Source organism: Neolamprologus brichardi, chromosome 14 (assembly GCF_056152115.1).
Source record: "Neolamprologus brichardi isolate AB-2024 chromosome 14, ASM5615211v1, whole genome shotgun sequence".
Lineage (NCBI taxonomy): Eukaryota > Metazoa > Chordata > Actinopteri > Cichliformes > Cichlidae > Neolamprologus > Neolamprologus brichardi.
In genome coordinates this window covers 26,800,001-26,820,278 of record NC_142117.1, presented here as the reverse complement: position 1 = coordinate 26,820,278, position 20,278 = coordinate 26,800,001, and the positions used below count along the sequence as shown (strand labels likewise).

At 37.4% G+C, this 20,278-nt stretch overlaps 1 protein-coding gene across 1 annotated transcript; it reads left to right on the top strand.

The window, feature by feature from the left end:
* The first annotated feature begins 11,003 nt into the window (after positions 1–11,003).
* Positions 11,004–14,579, top strand: LOC102796988 (zona pellucida-like domain-containing protein 1). The gene is made up of 10 exons (XM_006801583.2): positions 11,004–11,068; positions 11,577–11,692; positions 11,789–12,015; positions 12,114–12,298; positions 12,423–12,495; positions 12,575–12,672; positions 12,751–12,831; positions 12,943–13,114; positions 13,225–13,327; positions 13,932–14,579. Exons 1-10 carry the CDS (start codon positions 11,055–11,057, stop codon positions 14,009–14,011), a joined length of 1,149 nt encoding a protein of 382 aa, XP_006801646.1. The 5' UTR covers positions 11,004–11,054; the 3' UTR covers positions 14,012–14,579.
* The last annotated feature ends 5,699 nt before the right edge of the window (positions 14,580–20,278 follow it).

The following is a 20,278-nucleotide window of genomic DNA, read 5'->3' as shown; positions in this document are numbered from 1 at the left end:
ACAGAGTATCAATCCTATCGTGCTAGTATCGATGTGATACCAATATCAGCTTTGGTATCAGTACTATCAATATTTTGATCAATCCATCCACCTCTACTGCTCCAGATGAATAGGCCCTCTGAAGTTATTTCTGCCTCCTCAGATGTGGTCCCCACTCTGCCACCAAGAGTTCAAACTACCCCACTGACATACTGATATATGTATGAAATCTGCTGTGATACAGCTTCAACTCCTGGATGAAACGATGAATTTCCTCTGCTGCTGCATTCTTGTAAGAATTTGATGAACTCAGAATCAATCTCTTTTTCTTACTTTTCCTGTTTAGAAACATCAATACGTGCTCATCATCACTCAATGTCAACTTTGGGGGACAAATTTTCCCCCAAAGTACAATGTGTATATATGCTACATGACAAGGTCAACATTTCAACATATTAAACAAATATGTAAGACTGCGTTCTTCCATTTGCGCAACATCTCTAAAATTAGAAATATCCTGTCTCAGAGTGATGCTGAAAAACTAGTTCATGCATTTATTACTTCCAGGCTGGACTACTGCAATTCATTATTATCAGGATGTCCAAAAAACTCACTGAAAAGCCTTCAGTTAATCCAAAATGCTGCAGCAAGAGTACTGACAGGGACTAGAAAGAGAGAGCATATTTCTCCTGTTTTGGCTTCCCTTCATTGGCTTCCTGTTAAATCCAGAATTGAATTCAAAATCCTGCTCCTCACATACAAGGTCTTAAATAATCAGGCCCCATCTTATCTTAATGACCTTGTAGTACCATATTACCCTATTAGAGCACTTCGCTCCCGCTCTGCAGGCCTACTTGTTGTTCCTAGAGTATTTAAAAGTAGAATGGGAGGGAGAGCCTTCAGTTTTCAGGCCCCTCTTCTGTGGAACCAGCTTCCAGTTTGGATTCGGGAGACAGACACTATCTCTACTTTTAAGATTAGGCTTAAAACTTTCCTTTTTGCTAAAGCATATAGTTAGGGCTGGACCAGGTGACCCTGAATCCTCCCTTAGTTATGCTGCAATAGATGTAGGCTGCCGGGGGATTCCCATGATGCATTGAGTTTTTCCTTTCCAGTCACCTTTCTCACTCACTATGTGTTAACAGACCTCTCTGTATTGAATCATATCTGTTATTAATCTCTGTCTCTCTTCCACAGCATGTCTTTTATCCTGTCTTCCTTCTCTCACCCCAACCGGTCGCAGCAGATGGCCGCCCCTCCCTGAGCCTGGTTCTGCCGGAGGTTTCTTCCTGTTAAAAGGGAGTTTTTCCTTCCCACTGTCGCCAAAGTGCTTGCTCATAGGGGGTCATATGATTGTTGGGCTTTTCTCTGTATCTATGAAGCGCCTTGAGGCGACATTTGTTGTGATTTGGCGCTATATAAATAAAATTGAATTGAATTGAATTTCTTTCCCCTCTCATAACCACAGACACCGAACATGCAACACAATGCAACCTATACACAAGAGTACAATTACACAATACAGTAATACGATTATGCTTGCAACTCATATTGTTTATTATATATATACATTTAGAATCAGAACATTACATAAACCTGAAGGAGTCAAATACATTTTAAAAATCATTTGGCGTCTTTTTGGCACTGTATTTAAAGCTTTAATTGGTTTTGCACCTGCTGCCACAAGATCATTAAAGTCTGCTTCCCAATCATTCTAGACCATCCTGCAGCCCAAGCTTATTTCAAAAGGGGCGTCTTTGCTGACCTTGCACCAAGATTCTGGAATGATTTCCCAAGTGACCTCAGAAATACATCAACCTTGGCTGTCTTTTTTTCCAAGCTTTTGAAAGCATTTGTTTTAGGAGTCTAGGCTGTGGTTGTGTTATTTTATGTAAATAGTGTGCATGTGCATAGCAAGAATGTTTAATAATTAAAATATAATAGTTCCTAAAGTCCAGCTGCCACATAGTTCAGTTTCAATGTCTATAAGTGACAGGTGCCCCTTAAAATGTTGGCCTTAATTATTTTTCTGTCATCTTGAACATTTCAAGAGGACCATTCTCCTTGTTTTAGTTTAGTTTTACTTAACTAGAATAAGTTTGGTCTCAGTGCTGGAGTCCTTATCTGAACAGGAGGAGTGCACAGCTTATCAGAGGGCCTTATTGTCTCCAGGGTCCTGGGCATGTGTCCACTTTGCTCACATAACAACACAGTGTCCTGTATCTAGTTTATATAAGCCAGTTATATAAGCCAAAAATATGTGGCTCGTTAAAGGATGAGATTGTCACAGAAACCTGAAACTTGATTACCTAATAGAAGAGCAATTAGCAATAGTTAAGAATAGTTAACGTCTTGCATGAGCTCTTAAAAACAAAAACAAAAGAACAAACCCTTCAAAGTATTGCATGTATTTAAGAGGGAGTTAGGAAGTTGAATTAAAGTAAAATACAAAGCACTAATAAACTACAATAATACTACTCAGGGGCGATTCTAGGATCAGAGCTTTGGGGGTGCTGAGCACACAGAGAGCTGCCCATCCAGGCAGGGTAAACTTTACTCATCACAATGAGACTTCTTCCCCGTCTCTGTCAGTCCCTGCATCCCTAAATGCCTCCAGTTGTCCCGAGTTCTCTCTGACTGTCTCCTTGGTGCATTTAAACCCCTGTTCCTCCCTGTCCTCATCGTCTGTTGTCTTCATCTCCATTATCAGTCATCACAATTTTACCCTCTCTGTGCAAGTCTGCAAATTTCTTTATTAAATCATAAGTTTCTTAAATTCATCAAGTCTCTCTGTGCCTGGGTCCTCGTCACGAAACATGACATCACTGTTTTGTACATTTTAACACAATTTAATCCCCACATTTTTGAAAGAATAGCAAAACACTTTTTTGAAAAGTCTGTAACAAAACCATAAAATCTGATCAAGGTTATTAAAATGCTGCCAAAGAAGAAGGGATTGGAATTTTAAAAAAATACATATCCTAACCTTAATTACTGGGGAAAAATGATAAATGATGCCCATAGTGAGTAAAAAGTAAACTGTGTGCATTTTTTGGACAGAGATTCACTTCTAAAGTGTATGTATAATACAATACAGATACATAAAAAATACACTCCAAAAATAGAAGAGTCCTTGAAATATACAAAATATTATTAGAAAATTGAGACACCTTGGCCTATGGTACAATGTATACAATGTATGAAAATATCTTTACTGCAGATATTACTATGGCTCTGCAGATTTTTTCTTCTCTTTTAACCTATGTCGCCTCACCTTGAGGTTGGTAAATCCGTCTATCACATTTTGGTGGTCAAGTCTCTCACGCATCTCTTTCTCAACTGACATCACATCCAGGTGCTGGAGTCTGCTTTGACCCATGGTCCTTCTCAGCCAGGTATGGAGCTGACTCAAGACACTAAAAGACCTTTCACAGCTACAGCTGCTAACTGGGTTTGTTAGGGCAACCTGAATAACAGTTTTCAGTTTGGGGAAGATCTGATTATCCAGAAGATTGTACAATGTTAACATATCTGGAATGGCACCAGCCTCACTCTTGAGCTTTATAAAGTCTTTGGCAACCATGACTTCCTCTGACTGAAGCCCAATATGGTAATGCAGTGCCAGGGCTGACAACCCAGTTTGTTTTGCAGATTCTGTATAGCAGCTTTAATATAGGGAGAACACAACTTCCAGATTGTATGAGTTGTTTGTATTAGCTGTTTGTCTTTTTTTTACTTTGCCAGTTTAACAGTTCCTGTTTTGCCTGTTAGTACTCCCTGTCTGTTTTCTTACCTGGTACTTCCTGATCTTGTACTTTGTCCTCATGTTCCCCTCTTTCCTCTCTCCCTCTTTGGACTGACAATCTGTACACACACACACACACACACACAACAGGAGTTATAAGGTTAATGGGCATCCAGTCAGTTAGCTAGTTAGTACCTTGGGTTCAATATCGGCACATGCACATATGGCAAAATAACCAGTTTCTCTCATTACATTTCAAACAGGACAGTGGTAACAACAGCAGGCTACGGACAATGTTACGTTTTAGATTTTAAATAGGCTGTATACATTTCAATGAGATCAACAGGGCAGTAAATATCGCTAATTTTACTACAGAGCAAACATCGTCGGAAAACATGTTTTCAACTAGGGCTGCCACAAACAATTATTTTGATAGTCGACTAGTCACCGATTATTTTTGCAATTAGTCGACTAATCAGATCATGCATCCATTGGATGTACAGCGTACAGCTTATTGCACCAGCATGCATCTGCTCTCATATAACTATCATTAGCTTACAGCTTTAAGTGTTTAAGGTATGTGCTAACTAAAAATAAAGACAAGATGATAGTTTATTAAATTTGAATGAAATTTGCAGATTGTTTCAGTGAAGTTTAATAAACTCATTGTTATCTAAAATATAACGGGACACCGGAGTATATTCTCGAGCATCTCACACTTCTGATAATCAGTTGTCTGCTTGACGTTTATTCAGCTGTGTAAAAACTATAACTTTAATCTCAGCCTAACCAATTTACTCAGGAACAAATAAAATACTAAAAAAAGCCAAACAATAACATTTTTAAGTTATCTAAGTGACTTGTATATGTTTAACCTGAGTAGCAAAAGACCGCAGTGGGTTTGAAAACTATTTGCCGGGAGTCCGGTGTTCTCAGCGGCTCTAGTGAGCCTTGCCCCCGGCTAGCTATCAAGCTAGTGGGTAACAGACGTCTCCGAAAACGTCGGAGCGCTTTTGAAAATATGTGGTGTCTTGATAAACTGAGCAGATATTTGAGGTTTACACAGTTACATTCGCGCCTGAAAATATGCTAAACGTTTATTTTGTGACCCAGAAAGAATAATAAGAGTAATATTAAAACTAACTAGCTGCCGCCATTGTTGGAAACTGAGCTGGGCTGCGCTATGAATTCTGGGACACAGCTCCTTCTTCGGGGTTTAACGGCAGCTGGCATCCTTGTACATGCAGTGCTGCCATCTTCTGTTTCAGTCCGTTATTACACTCTTAAATTCTACTACTTGTTCCTGCGTCTTCTGTGATCTTACAAAGCTTCAAACGACACGTCGACTATTAAATCAGTCGTCGATGATTTTGATAGTCGACGTAATCGTGACTAGTCGACTAATCGTGGCAGCCCTATTTTCAACACAGCAGGTTATGTGGTGTAATGTTTTTCAGTTAAAAAGAAACATTGTCTGACTCCTACCTAACTATATAAAGAGTAACTGAAAGTTAAATGCCGCTAATATGTCCTGTTTTAAGCCAGGCACCTCCACCTCCGCTCTGCTGCGTCTCAGCCACCATCGCTCTGGCAGCAACGGCGCTAGAGCGAGTAGAAGAGAGCCGAGCTGGAACAAACCATTTTGGGAGGGGGAAGGGGTTATCTATACTTTTGTTGTTAAAATGTTCCATCTCAATTAAGTACTGTATGCTTTTTATACTTTTAGTAGTGTGTCCCACAAACAGCAAATATTTTCAAAAAAAGTAAGACATCTTTGGGGGTGCTTTGATTCATTTTGGGGGTGCTGAAGCACCTCCAAAACTGGGCTAAAATCGCCCCTGATACTACTCATATCTGGTCTTCAGATCTGGTCACCCTACTGCAATGTTGGATTCATCGAAAGAGCTGTCACTCAGTTCCACAGGCAGTTTTTCCACTTGACTTACACTCACACTATTAAATCCCCCGTGGCACAAAAAGCATTTTCTTAATAAACCACAATGAGAAAATTCTGTCAGTAAAGTGCACACAGGACACCTTTGGCTTAAATGTTTTTATTCTGAGTCTGTGAGCTGAGCAGAAAATACCCTGTGAATCCTATGACCCAAGACCAGATGGCCTTAAAACACAGCAAAAAACATAGAAACTAGAAGAAGTTCTGAGGTGATGTGTCTCATTAAAGGTAACTGTTTTTAAGTTTGTTAAGGGGGAGGTTTTTATTTTTACACACAAATTTTGAAGTAGGTGACATCAAGTTAGTACTATTTAATCATTTGATTAAAAATCATCATAAAACTAAGTATTTTAAAACTATATTCACCTGGTGGTTAGAGTTTACAAATTATACGTTTGCATAGAAAACATATGGTGACTTTACATTATATTCCAGCTCTTAACAGTATATACAGTCATGGTAAAAAACAAACAAACAAACAAAACAAAACAAGCACACACATTCTCATTAATTTCTGAGGTTTTGAATTGAACATGCCTGGTTCTGGTTCAGTGACATGTCTGAAAATGAGGTAAAAACAAAACACGACATATAACATCATGTCATTCATTTATTTAACAAACCCTAATCCAAAATGCATAAGTAGTGTGTATAGCACCACCATCAGCCAGAGTAATAACCAAACTACATTCTGATTTGTTGGTGTTCCAACTGACCAGACACAGTGGTGGGTAAAAAGGAGAGGAAGACCACAATTGTGATAAATTCCCAGCTGATAGCAATGTGAAGATGTTTTCTTTTTCAGCCATTCTGTTGTAGATTTGGTCTGTGATTCAATTTCATTCAAGCTTTAGCTGTCAGACACATGGTCTCACCTTTGAGTCTAGAATAATTTTCATTTCCTGTGACTGCAAAACAAGCCCAACCCTTCACCCTTTCACCGCTGTGTTAAAATTTACCACGCGGTGTTTATGCTGATATGATTTGTTGGGTTTTCTCCATGACGAGTCATCTCCACTTTGGTCTCATGTGTCCAAAGAACATTCTTCCTGAAAGCTTGAGATTTGCTCACATTCGTCTTTGCAAACCTAAATCAGAACGGCTAGAAAGGTTGCCATATTCCAAACCAGCCATACTTGTACTGTCATGAATTTTAACATTCAACATGTTAACTGAGGTCTGTAGAGTCTGAGGTGTAGCTCTCAGGTGTCTTGAGGTGTCTTGAGCATTGCATGGTCTGACCTTGGAGCGTCCACTCTAGAGAAGATTGACAACTGTTTTGAAAGTTTTTCATTTATGAATAATGTTTCTCACTGTAAAATTACCTTATAACTCTTCCTATACTGATGGAAAGCAACAGTTATCAACTAAGATCATTGCTGATGTCTTTCCTCATTGACATTGAGTCAACACACAACTGAATGCTTTAGTCCAAAGAAGTGCCAAAACACCTGCTTTTATAGAGGTGGTCGTACTTGCACATGCTCAATTAATCAAGTACATGTGATTCGCGGCATCTAGCTGCTACTTATTGTCTTAATTCGACTCTCTTAATGGAAGCAGAAAGAGTGTCCTTGTAGTTTTCCACTCACTGCTTCTGCATTTTGATTTATTTTCTGTTAAAAAAATAATAATGACAGTATAATATGGCATTTTGAATGTTAATCTGAGGTTGTATCTAATTAATTAACTAATGATAAAGACCAGGTGCTCTAAATGCTAATATTACATTTTGTTTTTCTTCTGGAAGAAGTTTATTTTTGTTTGTTTTTTAACATTGTAGTATGCTGTGGTACGATTAGTAAGTACAATTAGTAAGTATGATTAGTAAGTAAATATCAGAAAGTGAAAGAATGTTACTCTTTGCAGTCTGTGAAGTACAGACTGAACCAGAAAGCATTTGCTTAACCACGCCTCTATGTGCCATTGCTAAATAAGTATTAAGGACATTGCTGGAGGCTTCCTCTAAAGTACATAACCTGAACCAACACCCAAAATTTATGTGAGAACAGACACTGAGATCAGGGTGTAGTTCTTAAAAATGCACAAGTGGGTCACAGATAATCAAGCTTTATAAAAAATAATGGTAAAAAAAATCCTGGGGTTGGTTTACCAGTACAGTATGAGGTAGTGCTGTGCTCTGATATGACCCTTTAAACAAAAAAAGGACACCTCCTATGTTACAAAAATGTTATGATACTGCTCAGGTCGGGTGTTGCATATATTCATGGCTTTGCAATAAAGCAGGGAGTAACTGCAGTCAGTAGGTGTGGTACTAAATGATTCAATGCTTTTAGATTAATTTTACCCTATAAAGTTACAATTATAAAGAAAATATACTTATTTGAAACTGTCATTAAAAATAGAAGTAATCAATTTATTTGCATTTTGAAAATCATGTAAATCATGTCAAATCTGACACATAATTTTTTTATTTTTTTATTTTTTTTATTTCTATATTTATACAATATAACCTCCAGGATGTATGTCATTTACTGTTTAGGGCACAGCCTGCAACAAGCTACACAAAATTCATGCCTGTAACAAAGTGTATCCGTATGCTTGCATCAGTATCACAAGCATGGGATATAGAAGCTATACAAAAATAAGGTAATGTTACATATATATTTTACTTATATTTTCTATTACATAATTCAAGGTATGCACAGTTAGGGACAGTATACAATTCTTTGGGACAAGGTTAACAACTTCACACATAACACTGACAAAAAGAAAAATGATTATATTTTAGTGATCTGCACAGACATATTCTTAATTCAACATCCATGTGTTAAAAAGACATTCTAAGTAATTATAAGCCTTACATTTAATTTATTAATTTATTTTTTTTTACAAGAAATCTGAATGTTAAATAACAATTAGTGTGGACCCAGTGGACAAAAATACCTTGCTTGTTCCATTAAAGCAAAAAGAAGCATGAAAAGCATGACACATGTAACGTTTTGTATTAGAGGAAATGGAAATGTGTTACAGCCCAAGTTGAAGTGTAAATGCATTCTTATATAAAGTAAACACATTTTACAACAATTTAAATGTGATGGTTGTTAACAACCAAAGCCTGTGTGAACTTCATCACTGGGATCAACTTTATCAAGACCAGCTCATTTAAATTGGTATTATTTGCCTTAAAATGCAATTGTGTGACACCGGTAAACCCAGTTTTACCATCTGATTGTGGCTGACCCATTTGAGAAGAGAATATGAAATAAAAGTAAATCAACTTTGACTTGGATTTTTAGAAATCTGTCAAGTTCCCAACGGCTAACACATAGTTTAAGCTGAAAGGTAAAGTGTGGACCAACAAGCGGACCATCAGTGAACATTCCAGGCTCTGAATGACCAGGTAATACTAGTAAATGTATGTACCACCCTGTCATATATGGATCCTACTGATCTGACCAGACTCACTACTCCTAAAATACTGTTCAGAATTTAATCTAACATACAATCAGTGATCACCTAAAGGATCTTCATCCAAACTGCGCTTAAAGTCTGATCATCTGCATATTTATTTTTGTTTAAATTTTAAGTGAATGAAAAAATTATAACCTTTATGCCTTTGCATTAAAGAAATATTTTCATCGCATTATTCTGTGCATTTGCGTATCAAAATATGGATTTAAGGTCCACACATAATTCCTAAGTAAAGCTGATGACTAGTTAGCTACTAGCTAGCTACAGAAATTTAGAGTCACCTATTATTCAATCACTCTTTTGCTAAAGTTTGCCCTGTCATCAACTTAATGTCTATTTCATGTTCTGATGTTAGCTTGCATAATTGTTTGTGTTTGTATAATTGTATAATTGTCCATGTTTCAGCCTAATATACTGTTATAATATAAACATTTTTAGCTCCTATTTATGAGATAAATTTAAAAATAGCATCTTCTCCTCAGTATTGAAGTGTTTCTTTTAATGTAAGTTGAATTCAAAAGGCCTTGAAAGCCATAATTTTGTGAAATATTTTGTTACAAAAACCTTTGTAACATTTTTTGTTAGAAATGCCTGGAAAGGAAGTTGTTGTTGTTACACTGGCCTACTTGCACTGCTACTGATATATCTGTGATAAGCTAGGTGTAGAATCTATGCGTCACACCTAAATGCACTATATATGTCTTTGTTTGTTTTTCCCATAAAGCGTGTATCCTCAGGTTACTAATCGCCAGGGATCCCTTGGCTGTGCTTCCGAAAATATTGTTTGCTCATTTTCAGTGTGTCCCTTTGTTGTATATTTTTTTAGTTTTTAGAGAATCAGATACAAATTAAGATTTGTTTCATAATCAAGTATCATAGCAATCATACTTTTATTACTGAAACTGAGCCCGTTTTACAGAAACAACTTACAGACAATCGCAATCTTTTAGAACAACCTATTTTTGAGGACACTTCCTGTTGCAAATCTGCCACAGGCCTGAACCAGGTTAATAGTGTTTCCCAAGGGGTCCAGGTTTTCACCTAGCAATGCCTTGAGTAACACTGATGGTGTTGCTTGCAGACAAATGCTTTTTTTTTCACAACAAAGAAGAGATTATAACTGGCATTTGACATTAGATCCCTGTAAAGTAATCTTTCTCAGGTTGTCCCTTCATGTTGTATTATGGTGGTGTTCTTTGGGGAGTCCCTTTCGTGTCTTGGTGCTTCACAAAAGACCTTGGTTTTCCTCTGAGATAGGTGTGTCTTTAAGTTAGAGACTGTACACAACAGTGCTGAACGTTCTATTTTCAGTTTAGCGCCTGAGGCCAAAACAAAAAACGACCCATTACAAAACTCTGACGACAGTTACTTCTGTTTTTATCACATTAGATCTCCAAGAACTTGTGATCAAATCACTGATCAGACAACTTTGAAAACAGAATGTTATTTGTTTGTATATGTTTCCTAGGCAACACGCACTCAGCTCATACCCAAGACAGCAATTAAGTGTTTTTCAAATCCGTAAATGTATTAATTTAAAATAGATCATATATTTTACATTATGTCAAACAGCACAGTTTAATGAGTCTTTATACAACATGTTGACACTCCTACCAAATCCTATAGTGCAGTTTGCTTTTTGGCTATGAAACTAAATATGATGTTTCACTTCAGATAAAAAAAAAAAAGATGAAATTAATAAAATAACTAAATTAATATAACAAGAACACAAGGTGATACCATAGGTGATACTATAATTCCTTGGCATAAATGTCAACATTGTATTTTAAAAGAAGAAACCAAAATGATTTGAAAAAAGAAGATGTTCATGTTCAAGGCTCAGTGTTCAGGTTACACTATTGTCTTCCATCACCCGCCCCTGTGGGGATAAGGGTATAAAAAGGATCTGGAATCTGGAAGCTGAGAGGAAGAAGACCCCAGATGAAGGCTTATCGGTGAGTCTCACAATTAAAAAAAAGAAAAATATATTTATGAAAATTATTCAAATTAAAGTGTCTGCATCAGGAAAAATATTTTTATGTATTAGCAGAGAAAAATATTAAATGTAAAAGTTAAACCTGAGAAATATTAAGTGTATTGTGAGTATTTTGAGATATTTTTGTACTGAGACAGCATGATGAATGTGTCTATGCAGAATACAATTACTTTTTTAATCATCTCAACTATGAATGTGCTATCAATTTGATGTTAATGAACTTGACTGAAAATAGCGCATTTATTCTGTTTTTCCTCTCAAGTGGCTGCTTACTGTGTGTTGTACAATGGCCTTAAGAAACTAATACCTCTGTAAGCTTTGCCCTGGAGGGAGGTTACCCCGTTGTTTTTGACACGGAAAAGAAATCTGTCCATTTTTGAAGAGTTTTTTTTTCCTTCCCAAAAACACTTTTTGTTAAAAGAAAATGGTGAATGCCTTATTCTCATTGTTTTGGTGTTTTCTCACAGGTCCACACTGAGAACAATGAAGCTGCTCCTTCTTCTATTCCAGCTTGGCCTAATTTTGAGGGCTGATGCTCAGATACCAGATGCTTGTGCTTTAAGTCCTACAAACAGAGCTCCAGGTTTGTATCATCATTTTCTGCAGCATGTTCTCCAGTTTAAAAAACTCTTAAACTTCCAGTAATTTGTTCTAAATATTTTTATTTTTCCTCTCCTAGAGAACTCTGACATATCCGTGACCTGCGGCACTGAGAATATGGACTTGAGCATCTACCTTTGCCCGATATACAATGCTTTTTACAACGAGTCCCTGATGGTCATCAATAATCAGATCACCAATCCTAGATGTTATGGGACAGCTGACTTCATTGCCGTCCCACCAAGATTAAAATTCAGCTTTCCCATAAATACAACCTCTCTATCTTTCTGCAATAATAATTTTGAGGTAACCTATGCAATAGCTTTTTGCTGCAGATTTATAATACATTTTTAAAATAAATTTATTGTATGCTGTCAAGCTAAAAACTACTTCTCTGTCAACAGATAACCACTCAAGTTGGGACTGGGCAGTTTTCTGACTTTTCAAATGTCCAGTTTGTCAACATCTCTGGCACTGTTACTTCTATAGACCCCGCTGCGGGCACGATCACCTACAGGCCCCAGATCCTGTATAAGTTCTCCTGCAAATACCCCATGCAATATCTGCTCAACAACACAAACTTGGCTGTGTGAGTATGTTATGCCACATGCAAAAAATATGTGCACAAATGCACCTGTTATATTAAAAGCATAAGAAAATAAATAAAAATAAATAAAAGCATAATATGATTGTCTTTTTTTTATCAACTACAGATCTGGTGTGACTCTGGCCATAAAAGACAATAATGGCACCTTTATCAGCACACTGAGTATACAACTCTACAGAGTAAGACCCTTTAAAACTTTTGGAAGATTACCAAAAAACTTTTCAAACTCAGTTACTCAGTTACTTTTCTGTGGAACAGGATCAACAGTACCAACAGCTCTTAACCATCCCAGAAACAGGACTTGACTTGAAGACGAAGATTTATGTTTCAGTGAAAGCCACCAATCTAACAAAGAAGTAAGCTTTAACTATTTACATTAGACTGGCTGCATTAACAGAAAAGACCCATAAAAAAATCTCTGTCTGTCCTCAAAGGTTCAATGTGCTGCTGGACAGATGCTTTGCAACAACAAGTCCATATCCCACGCAAAGCACCTCTTATGATCTGTTTGTGGGGTGAGTTATACAAATGTAACCACAATTCATCTAATCATTCACATAGTATGAAACTCATTTCAAGCGAGCCCTTGAAACCTTCTCAAGTGCATGTATTTTGTTTCACTCTAGGTGTACACGGGATGCACAGACTGTGGTGGAACAAAACGGAGTGTCACATACTGCGAACTTCAACTTTGAGGCCTTCAGATTTGTGGAGCACAAAAATCGGACAGTTTCCGCTTTCTACCTGCACTGTGCCACCAGACTCTGTGAGGCATCCACATGTAGCACATTGCTGCCTGTGAGTGGACGTGACTTGTTTTTACCAGACATCTTGAAAGAATTCATTTTTTTTTGTATTACTAAGATAAATAAAATGGATTTTTTTTTGTCTTTGTTTATTTTCGATAGAACTGTGGCACCTCCCAAAATAGGAAAATTAGAGAGGTGGAGACTGTGTCGTCCAATGCTACAATCACCTCTCCCATCATAGTTGTGGGCAACCAGAAAACTGGTATGTGTTTAGAATAAATTGCAATAAACTATGTATTCTTGTGTTATTACCCTTTCATGCCGCTTAATAAAGATTATTTTTCACCTGATCAAATCTGCCAATACAGCTAGTGGATAAAAACAGAGGATTACATTAAATTACAATAAATAGAGTAATATTTTAACGCTGACACAATTTTTTAAAAAATTATCAAAACTTAGTCTTTGATGGTAGATTTTGGTTACCCTGTCGAGTCTGAGCCAAGTTATTTCTCCTCTGTTTTCAGGCTTTATGCTAAGCTGCCTGCATAGCCTGAATGCACCTAGCATCAGTTTATGAGATTTCTAGTGTGTTTTCAGTTTTCTAGTGTGACTTTTTTCAGAAAAGCAACTAAGCAATTCTTTTTCAACAGCACAATAAGCTTGAAATCTATCCATTTCTGACCATTACTTTTGATTCACTTTTACAGGAGAAGATCAAAATTCTGACGTATGACATTTCTCTGTTAGTGTGTACAAATTTATTCTGAACGGGTTACTTATTCTGTCTGTAATAAGCAATGCTGACTCATTAGATATACAATGTTTTAATACCTTAATGCTTTTCTCTTTTCCTGTTCACAAAGGTGTGAATAATGGGGGCAGCTACAATGGACCTCTGGTGGCTGTCATCATGTGTTTCGCCATATTTTCAGCACTGCCCTGACCGTTCACGGCGGGATGTACATCGGGCGCACAAAGAGAAAGTTCTAATATCTTCTGACTCAGAGTGGAGTCCTTTTACAGATCTCCCAAACTGCTAGTGCAGTATTTCATCATCTATAATGCATGGTCATTATACAGTAGATAATAAAACAGGTCATGGGGAACAATAGTAAGGAACAGTGCATGGTCTTTTTCGTATTTCTATGTAGCTTTTCCATTTTACAAACATATTACATGGTGGTCGGCGGTTATCTAAGCATGCAACTTCAGTATAAATCATATAGTTTGTTAATGGGGAGATAAGGGCTCAGAATAATTTAAAATAACTGTATATGGCAAATAAATGATTTGAACCAGGTTGTCAAGAGTCTTATTGATAAGGAATGATGGCACCTTGAAATCAATGACAATGAACTTTTAAATGATTTTTGAGTTGAGAATGGTGAAAAAAGTAGCTGCTCATGCTACATTGTTTGTTTTTTTCTTCTTTTTGCTGCCTCTTATTGCAAAACAGACAGCAGAGGGAGCTAATATGTTGATGTTAAATAATAAATACTTGTTGACATTTATCAAGTTGCATATTTTTTGTCGTCCTTATAGATCTAAACATCTTTCTATATCCCTAACTATTATTATTATTATTATCTCCCAAATCGCTTCATTCACAATTTCAAGTGTGGAAGAAGGATACTGAGTATGTTTCCGAGAGAGTCATTTAAAACGGCGTATATTCACAGACCAGCAACAGCAGATATTTTGATGCCCCAGAACAGCAGATACAAGTCTTGTGCATAAAATACAAATAAAAGTAGAGACTTACTCCACCATTCATTTTGTTTTAACAGTCTTTTTGGGTTTCTGTCAACTCCAGAAACAAGTATATGTCATTGTAGCTGCTAAATGTTTGTTTATCAGGTAACTGTTGGCTTTGTGCAGCAAGCATAATGAGAGTTCTCTAGTTTAAAAACATTCTCAATCTTCCACCGACTTTATTGAAATCTTTTATTTTTCCTCTCCTAGAGAACTCAGATGTATCTGTGACCTGCGGGCCTGAGCACATAGACATGAGCATCTACCTTTGCCTGATGTACAATGCTTTTTACAACGAGTCCCGGGTGGTCCTCAATAATCAGACAAATAATCCTAAATGTTATGGGACTACTGAAAAAGGACAAAAAAAAAGGACAAAATCATTGACCGCCTTACATATCACCGCCTTTACCCAGGGGATGCCATACCCTGCATTTACGAACTTCCTAAAATCCACAAGGAAGCTGTCCCACTCAGACCCATAGTCAGTAGCATAAACTCAGCCACTTATAACATTGCAAAACACCTTGCTACCATCCTTGCTCCTCTCGTGGGGAACACCCCACACCACATCAAGAACTCTACCGACTTCACTGACAAGGTCCAGAAACTTACCCTGAATCCAGATGAAACCATAGTGTCCTTTGATGTAGTCTCTCTCTTCACTTGCATACCCACTACGGAGGCAGTGGAGACTGTCAGAAAACGACTACAAGAAGACAGGAATCCTTGGAAGACAGGATCAATTTCACACCCGATCAGATTTGCACACTGTTAGACCTCTGCCTTACCACAACATACTTCAAATACAACGAAGGCTTCTACAGACAAAAACATGGCTGTGCCATGGGCTCCCCCGTGTCACCTATTGTAGCCAACCTTTACATGGAGGAAGTGGAAAGGAAGGCTCTTGGCTCTTTCAAAGGAAGAGTACCCAGCCACTGGTACAGATATGTAGACGACACCTGGGTCAAAATCAAGACACAAGAAGTGGAATCCTTCACTGCGCACATTAACGCTGTGGATAAAAACATCAAGTTCACCAGGGAAGACACAAAGGATGACTGTTTGCCACGGACCAGTACCTCCTCTTCGACTCCCATCACCCTCTGGAACACAAACTTGGAGTAATTAGGACCCTACACCACCGGGCAGAACATGTTCCCTCTAAGCCTGAAGGGAAAAAGAAGGAACACACACATGTAAAGGAAGCACTCAAAACGTGCGGTTATCCTAAATGGGCATTCTTAAAGTCAGCAAAGAGGCACAGAGAAGAAGATCAGACACCAGCGAGGGAGGATAAGAAGGACAGACGCAACAATATTGTCATCCCCTATGTAGCCGGTGTATCAGGAAAACTCAGGAGAGTTTTCTCCAAGCATGACATCCCGGTGCATTTCAGACCCAGCAACACGCTCAGACAAAAACTGGTTCACCCGAAAGACAAAACCCCAAAACACAGACTTAACAATGTGGTGTATGCTGTACAGAGCAGCGTGGAATGCCCAGACCTCTACAGCTGTCCATCTGCATCTTAAGGACAACGGTCACTCTTTTGAGGATGCCAATGTTCACATTTTGGACAGAGAGGACAGATGGTTTGAAAGAGGAGTGAAAGAAGCCATTTACGTCCACTGTGAGCGACCATCTTTGAACAGAGGCGGTGGTTTACGACACCAACTGTCTGCCATCTATAATCTAGTTTTGAGTTCCCTCCCCAGACGCCTTAACGCCCACTCACACCCTGGGCCATCTGACCTCAGGAATTCGCATGATAAGGTGGGGCCAGGTTTCACAACGAGCTCATCCGAAACCCTGGCTAATTGGGACCCACACCCAGTTTCACACCTTGGCTCAGGCGATTAGAGGATCATCAGGGGGTCCTTTTGTCCCTCTGCGGGGGGATACTTCCACTAGGTTTAAATCTGGGACTCCCCACCATTTGACCTTAGAACTGAAGAAGCTTCTCGGATGAGAGGTGAAATGTCTTCAAGCAACTTAAAGAAGTCCAGACGCTTTTCTTTGCAAGCGCCTTTGACTACAATGACCTGGATGACTGAGAACCTTCACAGACATAGGTATGCTTTCGTACTCGGCAGTAAATAACAGCACAAACATAAAAGGGAAACAAAGTAGAAGATTGACAGTATTATATTTTCTTGTTTGTTTGGTACTTATATATGCATTTACAATATTTTGGGGGTAAATTAACCCCCTGAAGGCTCAGTGGTGAGCATTCAGATTCATTCATTCAAGATTCACATTATGAATCCATTCCACTCAGTCAGAATTAAATTTAAAAAATTGTCATTTTTTAAACCCGTTAGGCTGCTGTATGTTTTCTTATCAGAGTTGCATCCTTTTAATTCTAACTAATTCTAACTAATTTACACGATAACAACAAGAATTCAAAGCTTTATAGCCACTCTGTTTCAAAACAGGCCAAAATTGTTCTGTTTTCTTAGTAATGCATTTTTTAAATGTATTTTTAGTTGTATAATTTTATAAAATGTAAGAAAAACATTGTTAACACATTTATAATAGATTGTGTGGCCTGTATCGTTAGGCTCAAGCATGTTTTGAGGCTAATTTTCTTTTTCTTTTTTTGCAGTTTTGTTTTTGGCTCTTTTGATTTTAGATAGTGTTAGAGAGTCACTGATGATGACTCAGTCCTAAGAGGATTCACTCCACGTTTATTTTTCTTTTAAAAGCTAAATTATCTTTAAGACGAACCAGTTAATTAACGTTACTTGTGTTCTTTCCTTTAGATTTTTCTGTAGATCTGCCAGCCGACTCAGTCTTTGATGGTAAGAATCTGTGTTGAACGTGATGTGTGATTGTGTTAAAGTTGTACAACTCATAAAATCGGTCATATTGGTTCAATTGAAATGGATTAATTCATTGTTGAGGACTTTTAGATCACTACAAACATCAAACTGAGCACAGAGCAGAAGATATTTTCTGAACCGTTATGAGCTTGTTCCATGGAAACTGCTCTGACTGGACAATTTGATGCACTTCATTTAATTAACCAGAAATTTCTAACACAAATTTAGAAAAAATATAACCACTAAATCACTCTGGTCCAGTATATTGAAACCAAAAAGAAAGGGAAAGGTCCAATTGCACAAGTTTATTTTAATATGTCATAAAATTGTACAATTTTTTTGTTACAATAGTACAAAAATCCAGGTATTTATTTATAATGTTAAATATTACATGTATGTTTATTCACATGTGAAAAAGTTATGTTTGAATACTATTAGACCCTTAACCCTACAGTGAGGGCTTTGTTTGCTCTGCTCTGCTCTGTCGGAGGCACTTTGCTGCTATTGTTTGGTCCACTTGGCGTCTTAAATGGAAGCGTTTAGTGTAAATCAGTCCCATGTTGTTCTGAATCGTGACCTTTTCCTCAAATAAAACAAAGCTCATCTGATGGGAGTGGTTACCTCTAATGGTGACAATACCTCCATTCGTAGTGCACATATCAAATGATGGGAAATGCATGTGATCTCCTTTGTTACTGAATACCAACGCAATTTCACATCTATGGGAGGGAATACGTTTTGAAAGAAAAGTGTTAAATTGCTTGCAAAGAATTATACCTAAGAATCACTGTCACTGCGTATAAAAGTCTTTTAAGCTTTATATTAGTGTGTCTTTTATTTGTTGCCGACTTGTGTTTGCATATGTTCATATCTGCACCGTACATATACATGTGTATCTGTATTTACATGTATGTACAGTCTCTATTTACACATGTATTATCACCTTAGTTCAGTAACATTTTTTATGTGTTTTGTGGTAATAGCTCATTGGTTTAGCTGACCAAATCAGCTCCTTTAGACTCTGACCTCCTGCATCTGGAGCATTCGAGAAAATATCTAACTGCAAATCATCTTCAGCCAGTTTGCTTCACAGCTAAACTTGTAACGGTGATACGTCATTACTTCCTGAATGTACCAGATGCTGGCCAATCAGCTTCTCCACCTTAACCAATCATAGGCATATACTACAAAGCTAGTTGGACTTCTTTGCACTAGATCAACCTAAAACTACAGTGTTAGGTATCATCACAATGGCATTGTCTCTTTGTTAACCTGAGCTTTCGGCTTCAGGGTCCGTGCACATCCACATATTGTTTGATTCTTCCTCTGCATAAAATAGAACAGTTGAAATAGAGCTCCAATGCAGGGTGTATAGGTGCATCCTTTATGTTTTAAACAGCGAAGCATAAACGAGATAAGACACAAAACCATGGCAGGAAGTAGAAGACATGCTAACAAGTACTCAGCACAAGTTTTTTTTTTAGGTTTTAAAGATGATTTGGTGTAGGAAAAGTTGGTTTGATATCCGATATCCTGACATTTTGATGTGAATATGATCAAAAGAAGCTCCACATACAAGTTCTCAGAAACACTGTTAAACTCCAACCACATTTGATATTATTTAAAATTTTAAAATGAAAGACAACTCTCTCCTTGTCTTGTCCTCAATTTGCATGTATGGTGAGAGGGATTTACAGGAACTGAAGATGTACGAACTGAGAAAAGAGGCGAGAGAAGTCTAGAAATCATGCATACATAGTCTTAGTTACTCTTTACCACCTCGGGCGCAGCCTTTTCTCTGAAAATTCACTCTTCTAACTGTATGTACCTGTAATGTTTTGCTTTGACAAAAGCCAACAAAACCCCCCATGGGCCTCTTTTCCTTTAAATATGCAACATTTTTCAGTATAAAAATGCAAGTCCTGATGTTTTTTGTGTTTTTCTCATACAGATTCTCCATCGTTGAAGCGCAAAAGGATCCCTGTAATGCTTGTAACTGTGTGCAGTGTCATCATAAGTGTTTTGCTGTCCATTTGAAAAACGGTCATCCCATTATATCCCCCAGTCATGAAGGAATATTGATTAAAAATATGTAATGCTGAATGAAAGAAATGTCAATTTGGTCAGCCATTATTTAGGCTCAATATTTACTGCAATTTGAAGATAATAGTTCATATTTTATGCATTGAAAAAAAAAATTTAGTGAAACTTTTTTAGCAGTTGGATTACATTGAATTCAATCTGTACGGCCATTTTGCATGATGAATACGTGTTGGTGAAGAAAACTGATGGAAAAATGTGTTAAATGTTCCATATTATAAACTGGGGTTGGAAAATAAGGAATATTATTTTAACTTTCTTGCTGTTAACAAAATGACAAAACAACAACAACAAAGGTTTACCTGCTGATGTGCATACTGCTCTGTATGCGTCTGTCCTGTATGTAGGTTTAGAATATTAACCCGTTTCAACATTTGCAGGTAATTTGTCAGAAACATCAAGAGAAGTTAAAGTTTATTGACGGTGGATCCAAAACAAAAGTTAATCTATGAACAAGTTAACCTGACATTTATTCAGCATGACAAAATGTAACTTTGTTGCCAAACCACTCAACTTGAGCTGAGCCTATG